The sequence below is a fragment of the Lissotriton vulgaris genome, chromosome 1_1 (assembly GCF_964263255.1).
Source record: "Lissotriton vulgaris chromosome 1_1, aLisVul1.2, whole genome shotgun sequence".
Taxonomy (NCBI): Eukaryota; Metazoa; Chordata; class Amphibia; order Caudata; family Salamandridae; genus Lissotriton; species Lissotriton vulgaris.
This window is the reverse complement of record NC_141685.1, coordinates 1754549322-1754571892: the sequence shown is the minus strand read 5'-3', so window position 1 is coordinate 1754571892 and position 22571 is coordinate 1754549322. Positions and strand designations below refer to the sequence as shown.

General features: G+C 45.0%; 1 protein-coding gene across 1 annotated transcript in view; it reads left to right on the top strand.

The window, feature by feature from the left end:
• HEMK2 (HemK methyltransferase 2, ETF1 glutamine and histone H4 lysine) overlaps nt 1-22571 on the top strand; it is a 112674-nt gene that overhangs the window by 28992 nt on the left and 61111 nt on the right. The window contains exons 2-3 of the mRNA XM_086919053.1: nt 328-457; nt 7480-7566. Of these exons, the coding sequence (XP_086775179.1) occupies nt 333-457; nt 7480-7566 (212 nt within the window). The 5' untranslated portion in view covers nt 328-332. The remainder of the gene's footprint in view (nt 1-327; nt 458-7479; nt 7567-22571) is intronic.

Here is a 22571-nt window from a genome sequence, read left to right as displayed (position 1 = left end):
ATGTGATGCAGTGGTTATAAATTGGTTACTTGGGGAAGGTTTCTATGGAGCATGGTTCTAGCTGTGTTACAATACTAAAGGTTCTGACTAGTCAGCTAGACCTTGAGTAGAGTTTTTTGTTTTGTGCATGTATTTTATTGAATCCTGGAAAACGGCCACTATCTCTTTTATGTATACAGTTATCTAACAAAGTCACTGCTGAATGTTTTCCCTGGTGGGCAAAAAGCATCTTCAACATGATCACAAATGCTTGTGACTTTCTTCCCTCCCCTCATTTAACTGCTGCACCTATTACACTATCATCATATTTTCTCCTTCTATTCACAGGTACCATGTACCCTACTCCACTATATTCACATGTTGGAGAAGAACCTTTCGGTAATGTGTATGTGCCATCTGAGGACACCTTTATCCTAATAGACGCTCTAGAGAAAGACGCAAAAGATCTACAGCACAGGTACTGAATGACATTGAATGGTTAAAAGAAATAGTTACTTCTAAATGTGAAAATAAATAGCAAACAGCGCAACAGTGTTCCTCTCTGGTTTAAGTGCCTGATTCAAAGTTTATTAGTAATGACAAATAGTGTACTTTTTAGCTGAAGTGTTCCATACGGAAGAAAATTCTTCAAATAAATTTATTTCTACAGTGTAAGATTCCTATGGTGGATTCTCCTTTACAAATCACCATATCATGTCATATATTGGTAACAAATCAAATATATAAGGCACCATCAAAATGGGTCGATTTTGAAGCAGATAATTTATTAATGAGTTTTGACACCATACTCTTTCAAGCAAGTGCCTTCCAATGGCTGAGCTGAAATGCATTACAAATGCTGAAGTGTTTACTGAGACTCATCTCCAAATAAAATAAGGATGCTTTCTAGTAGGCATTTTTTTTCAAATACTGCTAGCAAATATTTAGAAGGACAAGTGAATACCATTAGATTTGCTTGTTTTAATGAGTTTTTCTTCGGAAAGCACAATCCTAAATCCCCATTTACCATGCTTAGCAGTGAAGAGTTGTTGTATTAACATTATGTTAAATTATTTCAAGTAAAAATAAGCTGAGATTCTCTAACAACATTTCGCAGATTTAGGATATGTTGGCGTTGGGCGCAGACTCGTGGATTTGGCGGAGTCAGAGTCTATTTGGTGAGCTCACGGGAGACAAAGTCTGGTTGGAGAAGGCAGGGCAGGTCCTCTGAGTTCTGGGGGTCTGCTGGCTGCAGGACACTCAGGGATTCCGCTGGAGCAGGTTGAGGTCGGGACAGGCTGGTAGGGGTGGGATCAAGTCAATTGGTGTCCTCCTCTTCTTCCTTCTGCATGACTCTTCAGTCCTTCTTGTTTTTTCTTGTCTGAGGAGGCAAGGGTCAGGGCTGCCTCAAAATACTTCAATTAGGGGCATTTCATGTAGGTAAAGGTCAGGTCCCATCCTTGGGGTGGGTACACCCCCTATTAACCCACTCTCCAGTGGGAGGGGAGTATAAGCCTCACTCTGGTTGGCTGGGTCTCCCCATCTCCAAGATGGCTTCACCTTGCGTCCCCTACCTGAGGGGTGGGGTTGGCAAAGGTGGGCTCCCATCTTGGTATTCCCGCCAATTCTCCCGACCAGAGTAGGGGTCAGAACCGGTGGGGCCAGTTGCTGGGAGAAGCAAAGGGCTGGGCCAGCTTACAAATGTGGCAAGCCTTTGAAGCTTCCAGTTTGTGGACCCGGCCCATCCTGGGGGAAGAGGCTTGGCACCTCGACCCAGGATGTCCTTTGTTTCAGGACCCTGAGAGCGGCAGGTTCTCAACAGGTCTCTTTTCACAGATGGTAAAAAATTTTGGAGACACGATGAACACACGAACTGTAAAACCAAAAACACAGTGTAAGCCATCCAATGTCCGTGCAAAAAGGTGTACATTGGGAAGACTACTCAAGAGGTTTGTCAACGAATCATTCAACATCGATCCAGAATAAATAACAAGACTTTGACAGCCCCCATTGTTTCTCATTTTATGCAATACAAACACTCAGCCAATGACATTAAATGGACCGTGCTTGCGGTCATCAGAGGTGGCAGTGGAGACCCTGATGTACGCCTCGCTCAAAAAGAGGCCTACCTCATTTTGAAATTTGATACCTCCAACTCGGGGCTGAACGAAATGTCTGAACTTGGTCATCTGCAATTCTAATCTCTTTTCTGCGTCTAGCTCTAGCCGTGCTGCTTGGATTATGATTTGTTACTGTTTCATCTTCATAAAATGCTGTGTTTTTAATTTTTTCATTTTTGACACTTATTATGACTTTCACGTTTTGTTTTGGGAAGTGGCCCACTGGCCAGCAGTGGCCATGCTTAGTTGTAACTACGTGTACCACTTGGATGTTGTCCAAGTACACCGAACTACACAATGTTGTAAGTGCATGTATAGAAACTTTAGAACACTAGATGTATTGGGAATGCCCCTCTTCACTTGGTTTCCGATTTCATCTTGAAACTGTACATAATGGTATGAGTGTAACTCGTTTAAAGAAATGTAATAGTTTATATATCATTTATGTATAGATAATTCATATATGTTATGTGCACCGACGCATTGTCCGTGATAACCACATTTTTGATTTCTCCATTGCCACTACTGATGTGTACATATGTAAAACGGCACTCCATACTTGCTTTTTAACAAATACAATAAGAATGTGTTACAATACGTATTTCTTGTTTAAGAGCTGCGTAGGTGTAATGCCGCATTCATTGAGGTCACGCCCACAACTAGTGTAGGATATATACAAGCGTGTGCTAAGACGTGCCGTTCAGGCTGGGATGCACGTTAAATATCCCCTCCACCGAGTTGCGCTCACGCTTTCCGCCTGACTAAATAGTATTGGGATAAGATCCAACATCCCGCTGGACTTCCAGTACCAGCAGCCCCGGTCCCTAATAGTGTCCTTTCTCGCTTTCGCTTACCGAGTGAGCATTTAGCACCTGGCTTTCGAGCCCGCGCCAAGGACTCTTGGAACGCCTTCAGTAGCGGACCCGATCCCCAACTAATATGTAAGTCTGATTCTGACATAATTCGCCGATTTTAGCAGAAGAAGCATCTGCTCTCTTATACAACACTATGTGTGTTTGATCTTTGCCTTTTACAGTAATCCCCTGCGGCAGATTAACTCCCGCCCCAACCGTCAAAGAATCTCTGAAGCCGTTCGCGTTTTCAGACGGCGTTCAGGTAGGCTTGATGCCGCATTTAAATACAATTCTTTGTGGTTACTTTGCATGCGTCTGGCGGCTGCCGATTCCTGCGGGCACTTATGATTCCTTGAATTTCTTTCCCCAGCATACTAAAAGGATGTGAGTTTTGCTACATTTTACAACAGCGTACCGCTGGGCGGACGCTGTCAACCTCTGACACCGACCAATTTGGTTCAGGTAATCGAGCTCTTACTGTCTATATACAAGCTCTGCGAGTATGCCCCAGCTTATTAATCTTCCGCCCTGACTGCCTTCCCTTTCATTTCTTTTATTTATTTCCACATAGAGCCATTGTCCTGCTCTACAGTTTTTGCTGCCACCCGTGCAACCACCTGTGCTCGTGGTGCAGGTAACTTTTCCTGTTCATGTATATATGATGAGATAGAGAGGGTATGTATATTGTGAGACCACCAGTTTGACACCATCCCTTTAAACTTTCCCTACAGTGAATACTCTACCCAGTCCCTGTCCTGAGGAGAACCTAGAACTATGCCGGTTCGAAACGCGTAGACCCCCAGCCTGTGACAAGAAGGAAGTGTGCGACTTGGGATCAATTTACCCCACTGATGTGGGCCCTAGTGTGCAACTAGACAGAACACGTAGTCACAGGTCTTGTGGATAGGCAGGCAGTTGTTTTCCACCTTGCATTCCGCCTGTCCACCGGTAGTGCAGTCAAAGGACTGGTCTTGTATTGATTCTTTATGTTATATGTTCTTGATTTTCAATTGATTTGGATAGTATGTATGGAATTTTGAGTTGTTTCTTGGTGTCTATTTAATGTATATAGATTTACTATTCATGCCTGTATATTTTGTATTCATGGTGTATACAATTGCTTGTTTTTGTTTTGTGACTTAACTGTTTTGATGGTGTGTTTTTCCTGTGATGTCACGTTCCCATTAACTTTGAAGATTTGTCTTATAATTAAAAATAAATGTTGTGCTAAAAAAAAGGCTTGACCACGCAGCACTCATTGGCTGTGTGGGTTCCGATTGTAATTCTAAGCAGTCTGGCCAGCCAAATGCTTTTCTGTTTTTGCAATTGTTGAGGTCCTGGCTGGTCAGGGTTTCGGACCCAAAACCTCCTTGTACGCACGCCTATGCAGATTAAGCACAACTGACGGCCTCAAGCGTCAATAAAAGGAATGGGCCTGGCAGTGGCAGGATTATTACATTGGCAGTAATCGGCCATAAACGTGGCTATGCCGAATTTGGTAAGTGTCAATGTCCAACCACAGCAACCTTTGTTTCCCACAGCGCCACTGTTAGCCCCCTTGCAACAAATAGACAGAGAAGCACATGTAACATGCTCTGGTTAGAGTTTTAGTCATGAGTTTGGCTATACAAAGTATTTTATTGTGACCGCGCTCCACCGTGGGCCTGTCTGTTCAAAATTTATAAAAGTATCACAGCTCAGCCACAGCGTCCTTTACTAAACAAAGCACAACTATCACACTTCAACATCAATGATGGGACGTAGGGCATGCCTGTGCCTGTTTTGTTAAAGTGACCGTGCTCAACCATGGGCGTAGCTGTGCAAAAATTTGTTAAAGTGTCAGTTTTCAGCAGCAACAATCCTTGCTGACTTCAGCGTGACTATTAGCCTCATGGCGTTGAATGAACCGATAAGTGATGATCGACTGCATCGTCCTTTGCTGGCTGCTGCCATACCCCTGTCAGTCTCCAAGAGTCGAGAAGGTGGAGCCGTGGCAGCTGCTGTGCAAATTTAGCTAAGATACCATTGCTTGTGGTAGCCCCCAATATCCTGACTGTATGCCAGTGCTGAGAGGAGCCTTTCTGTATTATAATTTCCTCTTGATTGCCTTTGTTCTTGCTTCCAATATTTCTAGGAACTTTGCCACCCGAATAAACTTGCACAATATGCTTTCGGTGCTGAATAGTCTCCCTGAGCATATCTGCTGCTGTCGTTCTCCTGGATGCAGAGAAGGCCTTTGACTCCTTGGAGTTGCCCTTCCTGTGTTTGACACTGCAGACTGGGGCTACCATGTGGCATCATTGCACTGGTACCGCATTCGGGCCAGTGGTTCTGTTCCCTCCTCCTTTCACATTGCCAGTGAGATGGGACCAAGCACAAGGTTGCCCCTTATCTCTGCTACTCTTTGTCATTGCTATGGACCCATGGAATATGAGGGCCATTCAGTGGTACTGCCGCAGGTTGTGGTTCCAGCACGAGGGAGACCTTTTGGACTCCATTGTGATCTTCTCGATCTCTGTGGCAGAACTGGCTTGTGGGGGAACCAGGCGAACCTGACTCGCTGAATGGCCTTCACTGCCCCACGGACCATGAATATGGTAGTGACGTATACCTCCACCCTATGGTTAGGAGCCCTTCTAGAGGATCTGGAGATCAGGGACCTCTGGTCTCCGGAAGAGCAGATACATCACATCACTGGAACTGTGGGCAATTCGGCTGCCTCTCAAGGACTTCTTCCCTCCATCATGAGTCAGTCTGTCCAGATCTTCACTACTGACTTCATTTGACTGCAAGCGTTTAGACTGTGGTCTTTGGCCCACTGCCAATGGATTTGGCTCACCGCCCATCACCTAGCAGAACTGATAACAACTAGGGCCGGCTCTAATCAGTAGGGCTGAGCCAAATACTATATAACAGAGAGGAAATGCCGATACTGATACTTAATTTCAACAAAATTAATTGCAAATGTAAAGACCACAGTTCAGTACATCTGTATGCTACTCAATAGCAATTTATTTTGAAAAGGATTTGTTTGAACACACTTTTAAATTAACACCTTAGATGCGGCGCAAATATCCCTCCCCAGTGCTGCGCTGTCCATTGGAACTAGTGCTGAATGGACGTCCAATGGACGTGCGCAGCACTGGGGAGGTAGTGCTGCCGTCGGCCAACACCCCGACGCAGCACTTAAGAGGTTAATACTGGGGTTCAAATGACAACACAATACATAAAGAAATAATCAGGAGAAAAATTTACAATTTACACTTGTGTGGGATAAAAACCATCACTCGTAATTTTCAAGCATCTCACAGTCATACCTCTCACATTCAACCAATCAACCAATGTACTCAACGCCCCTTGGAGAATAGTTTGTGTACACCTGTGGGATGAGTACTGAGTCTGCTGTGATACTAGTAGCTTTTCTTTTAGTTCACAACAATACACTTTGATACAAATTGTTATAATAATAAAGTTCAAATTACAATCAATAAGTTGACTAATACCCAGTTTGGGTGTTCTGTCTAGCAGGGAGAACCAAAGAAGGCAAGATGGGTCCCTTAGCAGTTCTACAAAAGGGCCACATCATTAGTTGTTTGAGGAAAAAAGGCATGTTTGCTGCACTTACACAGACAAGAGAAGACCGTTCAAGAATTTTGGAGTAAGATAAGAGAACGATGTGCTCTCAATACAAGTGTGATGACATTTTTCAAATGAATAGAAAAGCTTGAAAGGTGTTTTTGCTCGCAGTGAAGCTCACTTATGACATATCCCCACAGGTTGTAGTGTCTACTATTTATATTTCTTTTGGAGCCCTCTATGTGTTTTCCTTGTATGCATTCTATAAAATGTAAGTAATGGCTAATAATTTTCTACATATCAGTTTCTCTTTGGTGTAGATATGTGTACAGAGAGAAAACTCTGACAGTGATAAAGTGCCTTTGAAATTGTAAAAATGTCTTGGTACCTATAAAATCGTTTTGTGGAACAGGTACTTGCTATGATACATAATGTCAGATACTTGCTGCGACGGGTAAGATGGAATTATTTATTATTTTGCCTTTAATATTCTCCACCTTCGAGTAAACTATTTTGCAAGTGATGGCCTCACAATGACCTCAAATACAGACTTGCTTTACAGTCCCCATCTGTTTTTCCTTTACTGCTGGATAATGCCATAAATACTGAAAAACGCAGACTGCAAAACATGTTGTATTATTATTGAATTGAAAAGTTTATTTATACTGTTTTGAATCTATGCAGTTTCTCTCCATTCTAATGGTCGTTTTGTGTTTTTAAATGCTACTTAAACTTTTGTTGAAAGGCATATTTTTCCTGGTATGCTATTTACTCTTCTATTTCGTACACGTTTATGCCTGCTAATAAAGTGCCCAGATACAGCTGAAGCAACCCTTTGTTGCCTTATAGTTCCAAAGTGATTGGAAATGCTTTTATAAGTTGAATACTAAAGTGAACCAGTTACAATTCTTATTATCGTCTGTTATAACAGCACATTGATTCTTTTTTAGTGTTGAAATCTGTCTTGAAGTTGGATCAGGATCAGGTCTCGTGTCTACCTTTCTAGCTACAGTTGTTGGACCTACTGCATTCTATCTGTAAGTCCTATTGCATGATTGTGCCTTATTTCAAAATGCTACAACAGTGAAGGTGAAATGTCCAGTGCACAAATGCATTTCTGTTTTTAAATGTGTGTTATACATGTCTACAATTGCCCTTAAGGTACTGTCAGAACAGCTGGACTCAGTTGGTGAGGACAGACCAGCTAGTGTCTCCTATCACTGTGTTGATTCGCTCAGAGACTGAGATGGAAGAGAAAGAAGACTATTAAAGGAAAACGATATTGGCAGACACAGTTATTACTCAGTTACTTTACTTGGAACCCCAGTAGCAAATAAATCAGCGTGTCGCAAATTAGATGCTACTGCTTGTGCCTTAATTCTAGATGAAATGTATCATTTGCAGGGTGTTACGTGTTTATGTTGTTATTCATCATAGCATTGGGTTGAAAAAACACCAAATATAGACCACTTTCTAATAGTGAAAATAAAATCCCACATAAGTGACTGTTGGACCCGGCCCTTTTTGGCAGGTTCACCCCAAAACTTTTTGCTTTTTCCTAGCCTGTTTCTGTAACCTGGTGTTGGTGATTTTAGGTCTCTGCGCACTTTTTCACTGTGGTCCAGTGTAAAATGCGTGCGCTCTCTTTGTGTGTGGTGAGAGTGACCTGCCCTCCCATAGGAATGCATGGGGAATATGTGTGACCATGGTAGTTCCTGATGTATGGGGAGTGCAGGGTCGAGTTTGGTATGTGCGAACTCGTGATATTGAATGCTGCGCAATGATGTATGCGGCATGATTGTGTCTAGTGTGGAAGTGACACTTCTAGAAGTTTGCATGTTAGTGTAATTTGTGTCTGGCGTGTGATTGGCTGGAGCAGGCTGGTGAGCCTGGCTCCAGGAGTCAGGATGGGTCTGCCCCGGTGGTGAATGAAGAGATTAGCATGCTGATGTGAGGGAGGGGTACACCTGGGACCTGAATAGGGCTGGGTTTTCCCTCCACAATGCTGGCTCCACCCCTGTGGTGCGTCTGATGTCCCTAGCCTGGCCAGTAAAAGGGAGTTCCCCATAACCAGTTGTAGCTGGTTCTTACATTGCCTACACCCTGCTAGACAAAGGGATTTTTGTGTATAAAAAGAGGCTGTGACCTCTTGTAAAAGGTTCTTGTCTTGCTACTTGAATCCTGCCAGGGGAGTGCTGCTGCTTGGGCCCAGGGGAAGGCTTGCATCCCTGGGCCCTGCCCAGCCCCTGGATACCTGATGGACTTTTCTTTTATGACTTCTCTTGGACCTTGTTGCTGGGACCCGATTTTTGCTGTAAGGGTCCTTTCTGGGGGCTTGGTAGTCTCTATGCCCCTTTAGCGCCTGGGAAAGTGCTTTGTTTTACCTTGCCTGCGTGTGCAAAGCAGGTGCCCACCCTGAATTATGGCCCTGCGCTTTATATTTTAATAGAGCGGGTGTCACCCCGTTTATGGAGCCTTTAGCGAGTGCCCACCTCGCTTTTACATGTTAATTACGCACCGAGGGAGCCTACCCCTCGATATGCCGAAAGGATTTCACCGCCGCAGCCCGGGGGAAAACGCTGGAAGGAGATGTCCGGCCCACTGCCTGGTTGTGGGCGGGGCCGGGAGGACGTTGTTTCTGCTTCCTGTGGTACTGAAAATTCTGGACCCTGCTATTGTGTGGTACCGAAGCTCTACACTCGTGTCAGAAAATATCATCGTATCATGACGATTTTGGTATCGACAGACCGGTAATGATTGAGACATTATACCCATGCATTTGCGTCATGATTGAGTGACGAAATCACCCTTAAATCGTAGTTTCTGTCTTGAACCCTCGGGTTCCATTTTGTGAGCGGCATCCATTTTGTGATTGCCCTTACATAGTCAAAATGACCAAGGCCAAATTCGATCTGAAGGGACACGTACACCTTTGCTGACTCCTCTGTGACCTGGGCGAGCTGACTCCACTGCCTCAAGCCAAACCTGTTCGGGCAGTTCCCATCCCAATGGCCGAGCGAGATTAGCATCAAAGCACAACATGTCATAAACCGTTCATCGCATACAAGCTATGACTAATCACACACACACCTGTCCCTGTTTCTTCTTTATGACTAGTTTTACAAGGAGGAGGTGCCCGATTTTATTGGGGGTTCATCGATATCTGATGGAAGTTCTGGGCCTTGCTGGGTTATCTATCACGAACTGGACAAACTAAAATATGGGCTTGCCGTCATGACTGCTTTTTCTTTGTAGTGAAAATATGTATATGGCCAAACTGTAAAACTAGGAATTCTTGCCTGAAGCTGATATTTGTGTATAAAAAGAGAAGGCTGGTTCTGTAAAAACGAGCAGTCTCCTGAGAACATACATGCGCTTCATGCTGTTGTACTTCTAGGATACCTGTTACTGGTTGCAGCCAATAAACTCGATCCTTGACATCACCTAGAAGACTCTGTGTTTCTGTGGTCCGAAACAGGAAGAACTCAAGAGGTCTTTGGGTGTCCCCCCTGGCACCGCCGGGTCCATAAAAACCCGGTACCTCATTCCCCCTGCCTGGGGGGAAGCCATTTTTTGCCCTTCGGGTCTCCCGTGCGGAGAGGGAGACCGGAGATGCTGCGGCCGAGGCAGAGAAGTGAGGCCGGGAGCAAGCAGGTGAAGTCCGCGGGGCTCCCGTGTTACGGTAGAGCCCCGCCTGCTGCCAAGTCCCGCCTGCGGCCGTGAGGAGAAGGAGACGCGCTGCACCCCAGGTCCAGGAAGCCGGTGAGTGAAAGCCGGTTGGGGTGGGAGGTACGAGGTCGCATACCCTGCTTTTGCCGTTATCCGAGCAGCCCCGCTCTGCAGAGGGCTGCTCCTACGTTGCTGTTGGTGAGCCCGAGAGGCCCGTGGGGCCTTACTTTAATTTCGAGTCCCCCAGGGAGGGACTCCTACGACCGGGCAAAGATTTGTTTAGAGCCTAGAGAGGCTCAGGGGCATGGCTTTGTGTTGAGCCCTGAGAAGCCCCAAGCGGCACATTTGCTTTAGCGAGCCCTGAGAGGCTCTTGGCTGGCATTTAGTTTATTTTGAGTCCCCCGGGAAGGACTCCAACGACTGCAGCATTGTATATTCGAGTCTGCGAGGCTCCCGGGGCATTTGTGCATTTAGAGCCCCCAAGGCTCCTGGGGGCATAGTTGTTTTGGCCACCGAGCCTGCGAGGCGCACAGAGGGTTCTTGGCCCCCCCAGTTGTTTCTAGAGCCAGTACGCTCCAGGGCCAGATTGTTTTAATTAAGGAGCTCGTGTGCTCATGGGGCCCCATTGTTTCCCTGAGAGGTGCCAGAGAGGGCACCGCGCTTTGCCCTGAGCGGCCCCAGATGTCAGCGGGCCGCTCCCATGTTTTTGCGCAGATGTGACTTTGAGGACCTGTGTCCTGTCCCCAGTGTTTGAGGGGACCTGTTCATTTTCAGTGCCAGAGGGCTCCAACATTTGGGCGCAGTTTGGTTGTTCCAGGGCTAGTGAGAGCCCATGCCGCAGTTTTACTGATGTCTCAGCTGCCCAGCAAGTAGTGGGCAGCTGCACCGTTTAGGCTCTCATTTCTTTTAGGGGGACCTGTTCTTTGTGAATCCAGGAGTGAGTCGCACTCCCTTCGCCCCTACCTTGGCCTGTCACAGCTGCGCAGCACTTAGTGCCAGCTGCAGCGTTTAGGCCCTTGTGATTTGTCCCAGCTGCCCAGCAAGTAGTAGGCAGCTGCAACGTTTAGGTCTGCGCAGATGGCGCTACCCCTGACTGACGCTGCGCTGGCAGCGCGCCCTGAAATTCCGGACACAGGGCTTTGAAGTCCCCTTATTGGATGGCCAGTTGGCCAGAGGGGCTGGTATGTGGATAGGGCGCAAGGCCCTAATGTGTTTTTTGCACAATGTGATTACTTATTATGTTTGTGATGATAATTGCCTAATGTGTTTTATGTGCTAAAGGTGATATGTGCTTTAAATGTGGTGCTAGGAAATGTAATGCATCTAGTATGTTTTACTCACCCTGTGTTGATACCTCTAGAAATGGTTTTACCTATGGAGGTTTATGTTAGTGAGATTATGTTTCACTGTATAATTTACGCCCCTAAATGAGAATTATTCTTAGGAGGCAGAGTCTAATGTGTTTAGACTAATGAGAGATTGCCTACTGTAGTTATACTGTTTAGGCCTAAATGTGACTGCTGCGTAATGAGCTTTGCCTTTATGCTTGTGTTATACTTCTAAAGGTGCTCATGCTTAGAAGTTTGCTTTGCCTAGTATGTTATACTAAAGAGGTTATGTGTCCATGCGTGATCTATGCCTATGGTTATTAGTATTGCATAGTGTGTACCTACCTGTTACCAGTGGTTACTGGTTGTGATCTATAATTGTTTTTTGGTGTGACAGTTATGCTAAGTGCTAGTTCTACGAAGTGCTGATTTTTTCTGACAGTGGCCCATGTGGCCCTGTCCTGGTGTAAATAATCCCTTGTGAATATTGCCCGTGCCAGTTGGCACAATGTATATTGTGTGATTACTATCTGATGTGTTTTGACAATACAAAAGTTATTTTCAAGTCAAGTCAAAATAGGCTTTATTCGAGATTTCACTCATAAAAGCAGGAACAGTCTAAATTTAAAAATACAATTAAATTGTCAATCAATTATATTAAAAAACTAAAGCATAATATTTACAGTTTTATGACTCGATATACAGTTTCAATTTTGAACAATTTAATACATCAGAAGTTGGCCATTTTTTAAAAATAATTAAAAAGTTAAAAAAACACCCCAGTCTAACAAATTTGTAATAAAAACATAGATAGAACATACAGACAGTTTTACCCAGACAGAGAATAGTCAAATGACTAACAGTCTCTGTCTGATCGACCATGCCCATCCAAGGTATTTGCAGTTGCTATTGACATCCATATCTCACTGCTAGTGCATATAATACGCAAGGCAACTGTCCTACTGGTAGTCCCTAAATTCTTGCACATCGGTTTTCACCATACACATCTTGGGTCCGAATAAGCTGTGCAAGAAAATAAAAAATGGCCCGTAGTTTCTTTAGTGGAACCACAAACAGGGCAACTAACACTCAACACACCTTCCCATTTAGCTGTCAAAAATCTAAGGGGGAGTGAACCTGCTCTCAATTGGAAGAGAAGTTTTCTATCTCCAGGTCTAGTTATACTATCCCAGTAGGGTTCCAGGGAAGGATACAACTTAGCCTCTAAGAATCCTTCAGTCATAGATCCTAAACTAGTGAAACTCCAGGCCCGAGAGGCTACCTTTTCCCAATGAATTTCTTTCACAGCACTTTTAGTAGGGAATATTGCTCCAGCTGGGTCTGACCAAAGCGAACCCATTCCAAGCTCATTCAAGATTGCTTTCAAAGATTTAAGCCACCCGTTTTTATGGAATATATCCGCTTTGATGATATCTAGAAACCCCTCAGCTTAATGTGAAAGCTCATGCGTAGTCCAGAGCCTTCTCCAGTACAGAATCGGTCGAAGCCTGACCAAGTCTGTAACCACTTTTCTACCCAGATCGTACCTAAGGGGCAGCAATGGAGTACTTTTCGGAACACCACGTATTGCCCGGAAGAACTTATTTTCCGATATTTGTAGGGCAGCCACCTTCTCGAAACCCCATAACTCAGCACCATATAGTGCGGAGCCAAGAGCCTTTGCCTCATATACCTGCAGAGCAGGCTTTACGGGTTTCGTCAGGGACTTTCTATGCTCAGAACTAATAGCACCTGATAGTTGCCTGTGCCTCAATGTAGCTATATCTATATGTTTGCTCCACCCGCTCTTATTTGAGATGTGGATACCCAGATACGTAAAAGTGTTCACCACTTCTAAAGGAGGACCATTCATAATGATTTTAGATTTAAAACTGTGATGGGGATTAAAAATCATACGTTTTCATTTGGTCACATTGACCTCCAGGCCATGTTCACCACAAAATAGATCAAAGATAGCCAATGCACGCTGTAGGCCACTTGGGGTCTTTGATAGGATGGGCATGTCGTCTGCGAACATTAAAATTGGTATTTTTGTACCAGCTAATGAAGGAGCGTCCAACTTCTCAGATAACATGCGGGATACAACACCGTTAATAAACAGTGTAAAAAGAGTGGGGGCCATTGAGCAGCCTTGCCGGACGCCCCGCTCAACCGGGAAGTCTGCTGTCACCATGCCCTGTCCCCCCCACTGGATTCTAGCAAAAGTTGCTCCGTGGAGCCGCATTATCAGTGTCAATAGATCATCTGGTACACCCAGGTTCTTAAGAACAGACCACAGCTTTGACCGCAGTACTAGATCGAAGGCAGCCCGCAAGTCGACAAAAGCCGCATATAGGCTACCCCCGCCCAGCACCACGGTCTTCCATTGCAGTAAGTTGAAGCGGAAAACCTGATCCACAGTACTTGTGGACCTACGGAATCCCGCTTGAAATGGTGACAAAGCATCATTATCCTCAGCCCAGTCAAGAAGTCTGTTCACAATTACACGCCCTATTGTCTTTTGAATGGTGTCAATAAGGCTTATCGGCCTGTAATTGCCGGGCTGAGATCGGTCACCTTTCTTGATCACTGGTATAATTACTGCTCCCTGCCAGGATTTCGGTACCTCTGCACCCTTAGCAATATTGGTAATAAGGAGGCAAATGTACTTACACCAACGTTCTTTGTCATTAATAAAGACGTCGGCAGGAACACCGTCTATGCCACGGGCGCGCCCGCTATTCACAGTACTCAAAGCCATCAGAATTTCTTGTAGACTGAAGGAATTATCTTTGAAGTGGGTATAACTTATGTCCGCTGTAGATGTAACCTGTTTTACCTCAGCATACTGAGTTCTAAAAAAATTTACCCACTCTTCTTCCGGAACATTGTTATTTGGGGGTTCAGGTTTCCACTCACCACCCCACTTGACAATGCTCCAAAACAGTCTAGAATCTTTCTTATCACTAGCTCTTTTTAGTTCGGACCAGTGATGCTCATCCCAGGCTTTCTTTGTGTTCGCTATACTGGCTTTATATTCCTTTCTAGCAGATTGAATAGCCATGGTCTCCCTACTCTTTAGAGCAGTACCCAGGGCGTTTTGTGCATCCCTACAATGGGCATTATGCCATTTTGAGTTCTTGGGAACTCTCTCACCCTTGCCCTTCGCAGACTTCAAGAAGTGGTTTTTAATCACGCAAAAGAGGGTATCATGGATTCCAGCCAGGCTACTCAACTCAGAACTAGAAGAATTAATATGTTCCATGGCTGATATCGCTTTATCAGCTTCAATTTTGATGTTATCAATGGCCTGTTGGTTAGTTGCTACATTTATCCATCTCAACCTACGCATATCGTTAGTGGGGACAGTTAAGGGTGGAACAAGGCCAGTAGGGCCGCTGGTCCTGTTGGGAGGTGACCACCATTTATGCTGTGTACACAGAGGGTTGTGGTCACTCTCGTTCCTCCACACAACCTCCATGTCACATAACAACGGCCATAGTTTCAGAGTACAGAGTACATAATCTATTCTGCTCTTGTGCCGCCCATTGTCAAATGTCATAGACCCATTTTTGTCACTTAACGTCCTTCCGTTTAGTGCTCTTAAACCTTTCTCAAAACATAAGGCATTCATACTAATCACATCCTCGGTTCAGCGCACAACTGGTTTCAACTCTAGTTTTGGGACTCTCCAATGCCAATCCTCTTCATCCCCAAGGAAATCATCGTCTGTGGCTAAGGGTTCAAATGTTCGATTAAAGTCACCTGCAATGACAATATTATTATCTTGAGAGTAAGTATCTAGGAGGGAGACAAGGCCGCTAAAACCTCTGACCTCCCACCCCTGGTTCTCCTCACATAGACATTGTAGATGTCTAATGGTCCCAGAATATCTGAATTCATTGTAATTAGTTGGATGTCTCTGTGGCTAGTTTCTTTTACTTTAACATCTACTTTTAGGGACTGTTGAACCCAAATGGTTAGACAACTCATTGGTCTCCCTTTTGGGCCTTTTAATGCAGGCACAGAGTAGTTCAAGTATCCCTGCGCAAAAGATGGTTCGCATGACCAAGTCTCCTGGAATATACATAGATCAAAAGAATTAACAAATCGAAGCCACTCTCCAGAGTTCAGTTTAGAGCCCAGGCCTGCAATGTTCCATGAAAACAGTTTCCCCACATTGTCCACGATACCATCCAGGTCCATCGATAAAGGGTTGGCAATATTATCCTCTGGCAGTTCTTGTTCAGTTCCAATTAACATGCCTTCGTGACAAATAACATCAGTGTCATCTACCCTCACAGAGGCATTCTCAAAGTTAGTACCTACTATAGAAGCAACAACACACACTTCAGACTCAGTCTTTGCAGTGGAATTGGACAGTAGCTCGGTGAATTTATTCTCCTTACTGTTTGCTAGAGAAGTTGTGTCATCTATTAATCTTCCTTGGGACATGGAAGCAACATTTGTGAAGCCAAAATCCTCGACAGTAGAAATATATGTTATGTTTAGCTCAGCCAGATCATTAAGCACAACACTGCCTGCCCTCTCAAGTCAATCGCATTCATTCAGGTCTGACAGTGCCGCAAATCTATTTTCAACGCTGATTCCTAATTCGCTAGGTTGTACACCCCTACCCCACTTATTTGTTACCGAATTCCACTTTGTCTTTAATATACTTGGGTTCACTGTGCTACCTATCCAAAGTTAGCGGAACAATCTCGGTACTCCTACGTTATGGGGGAAATATGTGTCTTAGAAGCTCAGGGAGTACTTCTGGACTTAGAAAATGCAGAACTACGCAATCTCCTTTGAGTTTTTTCACAATGCTCCCTATCCAGTCCACCCTTCTTGCCATGGTAATTTCCCCAGCTAGCTGCTGTTTTCCCCTTGGAGATATCATCATATTATTACATAGCCAGTGGTATGCTTTGCTAATCAAGGAAGAAGTAGATTCTACTTGACCTGGTTTTAGGGGAGGTACATTGGCCAAGACCAGAACAAGAGGAGAGGCCTCTACAATAAGTTGAACCGGGCCTTTATCTATACCCATCCCTGTGGATTTTGGTGGTAAATCTTCATTGGCTGTTACCTGAGCACCTTTGGCTACTGGCTGCTGAATGGGAGGCGGATCTGATATCACTTCATCCCTACCCCCTGTCCCACCCCTAGGGATATTTGTAGATGACTCAACTCTATTTGCGACTAAAGTTGGTATGTTACCCACCTCCTCCACTGTCTTGTTTATCAGTCCCCCTAGTCTATTTACTTCAGCTGTTAGCAGGTCAATTTTGGCTACCAATGGTTTAATTATAGATTTCATCTTGGAGTCAATCATACTCACTAGCTTTTTAATCAGTTCATCGCCTAATATTTCCTTCCCACCTTGTTCCCCATTAGCCTCTATTATAGCTGTATTTTTAGGTGGAGACGCTGTTCTTTTCCTGCTAGAGCAGAGGTCTTCAAACTTTTTGATGCCGAGACCCCCTTGTAAAACCTTTTTAGGCGTAAGGACCCCCTTCCGACAAAAGTTTATAGAAACTGGTACTCCTCATCATCAACTTTTGACAACCATAAATGCACCTGTTAGACCTCATCACATCCCTCCATCATTCATCCACCCACACTTTCACACATCTATCCATCCACCCTTTCATCCTTCCATCCATACATCCATCCTTCATCCACCCACCCTTTCATCCTTCCATCCATACATCCATCCTTTACCCATCCACCCTTCCTTCCATCCACCCATCATTCATCCACCCACCTTTTCACACATCCATCCATCATTCATCCATGCAACCTTTTATCCATTCATACATCCATCCACCCTTTCATCTTCCCATCCATACATCATCCATCCACCCTTTCATCCTCCCATCCATACATCCATCCTTCACCTATCCACCCTTTCATCCATCCATCCATCCATCCACCCACCCTTTCATCCATCCATCTACCCATCATTCATCCCCCCACCTTTTCACATATCCATCCATCCATCATTCATCCATCCACCCTTTCATCATCCATACATCTTTCCACCCTTTCATCCTCCCATCCATACATACATCCATCCTTCATCCATCCATCCTTTCATCCTCACATCCATCCTTCACCTATCCACCCTTTCATCCATCCATCCATCCACCCACCCTTTCATCCATCCATCCATCATTCATCCCCCCACCTTTTCACACATCCATCCATGCATCATTCATCCATGCAACCTTTTATCCATCCATACATCCTTCCACCCTTTCATCCTCCCATCCATACAATCATCCATCCACCCTTTCATCCTCCCATCCATCCATACATCCATCATCCATCCACCCTTTCATCCTTCCATCCATACATCCATCATACATCATTCCACCCTTTCATCCTCCCATCCATACATACATACATCCTTCATCCATCCACCCTTTCATCCTCCCATCCATACATCCAGCCTTCATCTATCCACCCTTTCATCCTTCCATCCATACATCCATCATTCATCCATCCACCCTTTCATCCATCCATTTACCCATCATTCATCCACCCATCTTTTTACATATCCATCCATCATTCATCCATCCACCCTTTCATCCATCCATCCTTCATCCGTCCACCCTTTCATTCTTCCATCCATACATCTATCCTTCACCAATCTATCCTTCATCCATCCACCCTTTCATCCTTCCATCCATACATCCATAATTCATCCATGCACCCTTTCATCCATCCATTCACCCTTCATTCATCCACCCATCTTTTTACACATCCATCCATCATTCATCCATCCACCCTTTCATCCATCCATCCTTCCGTCCACCCTTTCATTCTTCCATCCATACATCTATCCTTCACCAATCTATCCTTCATCCATCCACCCTTTCATCCTTCCATCCATCAATCCACCCTTTCATTCATCCATCCACTCATCATTCATCCACCCACCTTTTCACACATCCATCCATCCTTCAGCCTTTCATCCATCCATCCACCCATCATTCATCTACCCACCTTTTCTCTGCCTCTGTCATGGGGGGGGGGGGGGGGGGGGGGATCAGTATCTCTCTTCGTCGTCTTCCTTCTTCTTTCCTGCTCATGGGAGGGCATCTCTGTGCCTCCCTGCTGGGGGCGGGGGACGTGTCACGGGACCCACAGCTCCAGGTGCGCAACATCCATTGAACTCAAAGGGCTACACTACAGCCACTAACCCCCCCTCCCCCCTACCCCCCCCCAGCTCCCCCCAGCTCGTGTATGTGAGCCCGGCTGTAACAGCTTCAGGGACACACACACAGTCACACCCAAGTACTTGACAGGTCTTTAAAAGACCTTTTACTTGTTAATGAAGCGTTGATGTTTTTCACACCTCGGTGTGAATTAGGCCTCCGCCGTGAGCACCCTCAGCCCAATGCCAGGAACTGCACTCTGCAGAATCTGCGACCCCCTTCCCAGGACTCCACGACCCCCCTGGGGGTTGCGCCCCACAGATTGAAGACCGCTGTGCTAGAGCGTAACCCACCCCGTTTACTCTGACCCTTTCTGCATGCTCTAATAACTCTAGTTGCAGGCACAGACACAGGGGAAGGGGAATTATCTTCTATCGTATTTGACTGTCACCTGGATCATTGGCTAGGTTAACAGCAGAGGATATATTTAAATCAAGATTGACATCAGGGGATAACTCGATTTTTGAAGTATCACTGCAATGCACCTGTATCGGGACTTCTAACACAGTAGGTTCTAACAGAGAGCTCTGCGTAGAGATGGCAGGTGGTGAGCTTAAACCCAGCAATATCCGTCTTGTGCTATTGATTTTACTCACAACCTGGACCAGGTAATTGTCCATAGTATTAGGTTCAGAAGAAGACCTTTGCTTGGACATGTTGGACACAATGGAATAGTAGTGAGCTAGGACTGGCAACCCAGAGCCAGGCAATAAAATAGAGTTTACCAATTAGATAGGTACACAAGGGTTCCAAAGATATGTTGACAACGATAAATCTTACTTGAGAGGTACCAGTGATAGACCGCGGCAGGAACAGGCAGGGATCCTGGCCCAGCCCAGTTACGGTCAGTCACGGACTGTCACAGACTGTCCGCCCTATGTCCGGGCTTCATCCCGGTGCGCGTCCCGCGTGCGCGTCCCGCGTGCGCGTGACTGGACGTGATTTAAGCAACTAATGGGCGGGCTCGGGAGGAGGCCCCAGCTGCGGCCAACCAATATCGTTAGTGCAAGGCCCGCTGGACCTCGCAGTCCCGAGTCCCTGGTCTCCTCCACGTGACAGGCAAAGCTCTTGGTTTCCCGCTATCGGCGCTGACAGGCAAGGTCAGAAGACACTCCAATGATTCTCCTCTAGCAGCGGTAACAAGCAGGGTCAGGAAGCACTCTGATGCGGACAGAACAACACGCTGAGTCCCAGCCTACGAGTTATTTTTATATAACCTTGTGTGGAGTTCCTTTTGTGGTGTGCCTAGGATCTTGTTGCTGTTGTGTGCGTGCGCAAATGCTTTACACATTGCCTCCGGGATAAGCCTGTCTGCTTGTGCCAAGCTACCAAGGGGGTGAGCAGGGGTTACCTTGGCGTGTGACTCCCTTGCCATGACTAGAATGGTGGTTTCTGCCTGGCTTTGGCGTAAGCCTTAGCCAACCAGAAATCCCAGTTCTAACAGTGACACAAATAAATGACAAAATCTTCATTGAATAAATTGTCAAACCTAAGGCTAGCACTGACTGAGATTACCATATTAAGCTATAATGCATTGGCACCTTTCATTCATGAAAGCCCTCATTGTTTCTAATAAAGATGGATGTGGGTGATGTTCCCAGATAAATATACAATTTGGGAAGACAGAGGAGTCGGACCAAATCCTACTGGAGGTCCTATGGTCACATTAAACCAAAAGTAAAAAAGGTGCATAATCAGCAATTGTTAACAACTGGAGATGAATGCCATCATTCTGGTTAGAAGAAAGGTTCCACACCAGTTGAGATTTATATAGCTACACTCAAACACAGAATCCCTGTCCTTAAACAGCAAAACTGACTAGCTTGTGAAATTTTCACTTGGCCTCACACTTTTTCATTCAGCAAGGTATTAAATAGGAAAGTATGTTGGCGTGTGTGTGACTTTACTTTGAAATTGGAGTAATTGATTCACCTGCACTACTTAAACAAACTTTTTTATATCCAGGATACTATGTGGCAGTTTCATGTCCATAGGGAGCAACTAGAATTCCAGCTGGTGCTGTCATCTGCTGTAATGAGCCTAGGGAAACAGAAGCTAAAAAAAAAATCGCAAGCAAAAGCATCTGCATAATCAGTAAGCCTTGAATAAGTATATTTTGGCCAGGAAACAAGGCAGTAAGTACCTGATGAAAACACAACATACGACTACTGTGATGTTCAAGAGATTTCAGTAGTTTATACAGTGGACATTTAGGGACTTGTGTAGACATACTCTGATTTGGGCTTTGAATAATAAATATGAGCCCTCTTCTATTAGAAGATATCTACATGGACTGTTAGTGGTCAGAACATGTAGTGCTTATATTCCTGAAATATCAATTGAGAACATAATGTCTCTTGACCTGTAAGGAGTTAGAACTCTAAAGTATGCAAGAGAAATAATCTTAGTTCATCACCAGATTTGAACTTCATGGCAAGTTAAACAAGCATTTGCAATGCAATAGTTCTCGCATTAGGAAAGTTTGAGCTATTGGTCTTGGAAATGACACATTTTTTATTTATGTGTTGGTTTTGAAAATAGCGAAATTAATAGCTTTGTCATTTACAACCAATACTTTTAACTTTTGCAAATGTGACACTTATAACATTTGTAATGCAACATGTTTTGTATTTACGTGACTTAGATGTATTGATAGTACAAATAACAATGGCTTTTAATTTTTTAAATAATTAATACTTTAATAAAAGTTATTGTAATTTACAATGGCAATAGCTTAAACTTTTGTAAATACATTTTGTGAAGATTATGTTCAGTGTATTTTATTGTGACGAAAATCCAAGAACAGAAGTGAAATATTAACGTCTCTTTGTGACATTTGTAATAAAGCTTGAAACATTGAGAGAACATATTTGAACCAGTTGTTGTTGAATGGTTGCACTGATTGATGCTGTGGTGGCGCAGAGAGATGTTGTGGCGACGAGTGATTCTGTGGCGTTCAGTGATGCTGTGGTAGCACATAGTGATGTTGTGGTGCCCCTGAGTGATGCTGTGGTGCCCCTGAATGATGCTGTGGTGGTGCGATAGATAGATAGAGGGCGAAAGATAGAGTGAGGGCGATAGATAGATAAATAGAGTGACAGCGATAGATAGATAGATAAATAGAGTGACAGCGATAGATAGATAGACAGAGTGAGGGTGATAGATAGATAGACAGAGTGAGGGCGATAGATAGATAGACAGAGTGAGGGAGATAGATAGACAGATAGATAGAGTGAGGGCGATAGATAGAGTGAGGGCGATAGATAGAGTGAGGGCGATAGAGTGAGGGCGATAGATAGATAACTAGATAGATAGATAGAGGGCGATAGAGTGAGGGCGGTAAAGTGGTAGAGTGAGGGCAGTAGAGTGATGGCGTGAGGGCTGTAGAGTGAGGGCGTGAGTGCGGTAGAGTGGTAGAGTGAGATTGGTAGAGTGAGGGCGGAAGAGTGGTAGAGTGAGGGCGGTAGAGTGAGGGCGGAAGAGTGGTAGAGTGAGGGCGGTAGTGTGAGGGCAGTAGAGTTGTAGAGTGAGGGCGGTAGAGTGAGGACGTGAGTGCGGTAGAGTGGTAGAGTGAGGGCGGTAGTGTGGGAGAGTGAGGGCGGTAGAATGGTAGAGTGAGGCGGTAGAGTGAGGGCGGTAGAGTGAGGGCTGTAGAGTGAGGGCATTAGGGCGGTAGAGTGGTAGAGTGAGGGCGGGAGAGTGAGGGCGTGAGGCCAGTAGAGTGGTAGAGTGAGTGCGGTAGAGTGAGGGCGGTAAAGTGGTAGAGTGAGGGCAGGAGAGTGAGGGCGTGAGGCCAGTAGAGTGGTAGAGTGAGTGCGG